Consider the following 3,948-nt stretch of genomic DNA (forward strand, 5'->3'; position numbering starts at 1 on the left):
GGTCTGTAGGACCCAGAGAGGGAGAAGGCTGCATGGGGAAACGCTCAACCAAAAAGCCTCTAAATGCTCACTGAGCAGCATGGACTCCTCATGAAATCAGCTGGTTTGCCCCAAGGGTACAGACTTGCTACCCCTATATTTCTTGGGGATGTCATGCATGTGGAAGGATGCCTCTGCAGCCACCTGGGGACCAGTCAGCGTGGCCACCCATGCTTAGGAGCATGGGCACCCAGCTCCTTTCAGCCTGAGCCTCACCTCCACACCCCTCTCCTTCCCATTCCTAAAGTCATCACCCCCCAGGAGCCACAAAGGGCCTCTCCCCAAGAGGGAGCAGAGAGAAAGGTCCTGCTGGCAGCTCCCTGCCCTGGGCTCCTGGCAGCACTATGCCCATGCTACCTGATGCGCAAGCAGAACCTGCCAGCTCCAGGTACTGACAGCCGATTGCATCCCAGTTAGCATGAAAAATAAGGTAATTTTATTGTAGAGTTCAAAAAACACCAACATAACATTTCACAGTCTTACTTCAGGACGCAGCTGCCCAGAGAACCAGGCACTTGCAGCCACAGCGGAAGTCCAGGTCCATGGATCAGATTTCCTGCTTCTCCTGGAAAACACAGCAGATTTCACCCATCACACTGGCCAGCCACCACTGACAGAGTACAAACCAACCCACTGAGCAGCTCTCCTCACCCTCCATTTCCCTGCAAGCCAGGGATGCCGAGCTCAAGCTTCATAGGAATTAGGAGGGTATTCACCAGTGCTTTGACAACAGATGGGTCTTGAGCAGTAAAGGACCCCACGAGAAGTTGCTAATGATGAAGACTTTCCCATCAATCCTCTCCATTTTAAAGTGCAAGAAGATGCCTGGGCCAGTGGGTCATGAAGGGCTCATGGTGACCTGCTGCTAGTGCCTGCAGTTCAGAAGTGGCCACCCAGGGTCCCAGCACAAGATGCTCAACTGGCATTTGGTGGTCCCATCACACAGCATTGCACACGCCCAGCACCATCTCAATGACATACGGGGATTCTCTCTTCACACAGAGAGAAGAACTAGAGCCCCTACAACCCTTTCCTAGCTCACTTGGCAGCAAAGGGAATGGAGAACTGTTTCACAATGGCTCATATGCCAGGGACATCCCTCCAGGCTGAAACACTTCCGAGCTCATGTCCTCTCCTGCCACACACTAAAATAGGATGGGTGGGATTATGGCTCAGCACAGAGGAATCCTTACCCCATAGTGTGACAAACTGCTGCTGTCATCATCGTCTGCATCAGCTTCCTGCTCACTGCCATCCCCACTGCTCACATCTGCTTGTGGCTTCTGGGTATTACCATTGCCACTATCAACAGTTGGAGCATCTTCTTTGCTGTTGGACACAGCTGGATCCTCTGGTCCTGGATCTGTGCCTGCAGCTGGCAGCTCTGGGGTATCGTTAACATGGGCAGGTTTTATGTTCTCCACCTGCAGAGACAGGGGCACAGTCATGCTGCAGCTCTGCAGAAAGGCAGCACAAAACCCATGAGTGATCCCATGAAATTCAGACGAGTCTGAGCAAACCCAGACACCTTCTCCTTCTGCAGCCAAGGGAGCAAGGACTGAAGTACATCCTTAAAGCCCATTGTTAGTCTACAGCCATGGAGCAGGTACACTCACCTGGAGATCCAATGACTCCTTCAGCATAACAATCCCATCCTGCTCTTCAAACTCCAGGTCTGCCTCAGTGTCATTCTGGGTCTCATACTCATCACTATCTGTTTCTACATCCGAGGGCTGGGGAGGAAAGAAGTAGCCTGAGGAAGGACACACTGGCCCCATTCCGAATAATGCTGGTAGCCACAGCCAAATAGCCAAGGATGGCAGAGATGCTGCTTTGCAGGGACATCAGCCAAAAGGCTGTGGGTACCCCAGTCATCCCATACCTTTCAAACACTGAAGATGCTCCGGTGTTCTTTGGACACCTGCAGCCCTCAAAGGATGCACAGTAAAGGAAGCCTCTTTAGAGCTCCCTGCACAGGATCCCCTGGAGACCCATGCAGTGACATTCCCAGTCTACCAGCAGCTAAACACAATCAACACCAAATTGCTCAGCCCCCGAGGAAGAAACCTGCTCAGCAGCCAGGAACTCTTACCTTGTATGTGAGATCATCAGAGTCATCTTCTAGCAGGTCCTTTTCCAGTTCCACCAACAAGGACTCCTCCTCCTCCCGATCTAGGTCATCCCGCTTCCTCTTGCTTGCTTTGTTAGAGTTGATCAGGGCTTCTTGGATCTCTGCAGGGATTCATAGCAGGCACAGTCATAACACACCCGGAACAAACGTGCTTCCCAGCTTTCTACCCAGCACAGAGGCCCCAGTCCCAGTGTGTTCCCACAGCACACATGGCCCTGTGTGCTTCTTGACTGCAAAGCCTTCAGGTATTGCAGAAGGGCACAGCTCTTACCTTTGGGCACATTGCTCTGGCCCCAGCCCACTGGCTGGTAGCCCAGGATGCTCTGGATCCTGGTGGGGATGATGGAGAGGACAAAGCACATCAGTCTCCCCCGGCGCTTCCTGGCAAGTCTTCTGGGCCTGGGAGACTGCAAGGGGTAGACCTTGCTGATAATGGTCTCCACAGGGACCACAAATCCAATCCAGGCCGATGCTTTCCGAAGGATCTTCAGCTGCAGACAAGAGGTACATTGGGGCATGAGACCTCCCGGCTATTTGAGGTCCTCAATAAGGCTTTTAAACCCTGCTTCGACCCAGGATGGAGCTGAGATGGGACCAGCTTCAGCCAGGTAAACCAGGACCAGTTTGGTTATACCTTGTCTGCCCAAAGACCTCACACCTCTCCTGGCCCAGAGAAAGAGAGAAATGCAAGTGCTGCAACAACTATTAGCAAAAGGGGAGCAAGGCAACCCCAAACCAGGCAGAGGAGAAAAGCTGGGATGGGGGGGAAGCAGAGACCAAGCAGGCACTGAGCACAGGGAAAAGACTGAAAGAAGAGAGAATGTCCAGCAGAGAAACCAAAGGAGCTGCCAGTCTCAAGGTTTTATCAGCCCTCCCCTGGGCTCCAAACTCCTCCAGCAAGAGGAGCATCACCTACCAGGTACTTGACTGAACTCAGCTGAAGGAGCTGGTGCAGGAACCTGCTGGAGAAGGAGTGGGGCTCACTGCAGGCAACTGGCCCCCCCTAAACAGAGAGAGAGAGAAAGTCGGGCATCCTCTATGGCACCTCTGACAGGGCCCCCAGCAGAAACAGCCCCTTTGGTACCTGAAGGATCTGTACCTGCTCTGTGCTGGCGCATGGCCTTCCTTGCTGCTCCATGAAGCCCAAAAGTCTACACTAGGCAAGCAACCTGGCTTAGCCCAGGCTGCAGCCCTCAAGCTATTTGTAGCTACTGCCCAGCTGCTTCTCATTGCCCTGATGAGCTGCCGACCTCCCGAATCAGTGGGGCAGCTCCACACCTTCCCATACGGGACACCCACTTCCCTGTTCCTTCCACCTGAGCAGGGCGTTGTGGCAGAGGTGACCCTGCAGAGATGGGCACCTGTATCCAGCACCTGCAGATCTTGCTGGTAGCCCTGCCACTGGCCATGCATTTCGGGGCCAGACGTGAGCCCCTCTGGAGCTGGGATGCTTGCATGTGCCAGGGTCCCTCTCCCAGCCTGTCCATTGCAGGCAGGACCTCTGCTTTCAGGACACAGCAGCTTTCATGGAATAGTTACTCCACAGGGCACATTTGCCGACCGCTCCTAACCAGCTGTGATAAAGGCAGTTCCACTTTATTGGCTGTGCTCTCAGAAATTGCTTTTTGCTGTTACTGAGAAGCAGGACCTGCAATGCCAGACTTGAAGCGCTCATCGTCAGCAATCTTTTGGGGCTAATGAAGCAGAGCCTCCTGCATCGGCAACGTTGGGCTGCTGCCACGTTCACTCTCAAAGCTCTTAATTCCCAATGAGGATCA

General features: G+C 53.5%; 1 protein-coding gene across 2 annotated transcripts; it reads right to left on the reverse strand.

Moving 5' to 3' along the window:
* Positions 1 to 452: 452 nt before the first annotated feature.
* Positions 453 to 3,353, reverse strand: LOC134169169 (uncharacterized). Of its 2 annotated transcripts, none has more exons than XM_062629458.1 (7): positions 3,255 to 3,353; positions 3,087 to 3,173; positions 2,442 to 2,661; positions 2,132 to 2,271; positions 1,656 to 1,772; positions 1,233 to 1,463; positions 453 to 604 (listed from the first exon to the last, which is right to left on the reverse strand). In XM_062629458.1, the coding sequence occupies exons 1-7, from the start codon at positions 3,306 to 3,308 to the stop codon at positions 587 to 589; spliced, it is 867 nt and encodes a 288-aa protein (XP_062485442.1). In that variant the 5' UTR covers positions 3,309 to 3,353; the 3' UTR covers positions 453 to 586. The 2 variants fall into 2 exon arrangements, with proteins under 2 accessions (XP_062485442.1, XP_062485443.1); XM_062629459.1 differs by having other exon boundaries at positions 3,270 to 3,351.
* Between the last annotated feature and the right edge of the window lie 595 nt (positions 3,354 to 3,948).

Source organism: Pezoporus occidentalis, unplaced genomic scaffold (assembly GCF_034315485.1).
Source record: "Pezoporus occidentalis ecotype Australia unplaced genomic scaffold, CSIRO_AGI_Poc_V1 ctg338, whole genome shotgun sequence".
Classification (NCBI taxonomy): domain Eukaryota; kingdom Metazoa; phylum Chordata; class Aves; order Psittaciformes; family Psittacidae; genus Pezoporus; species Pezoporus occidentalis.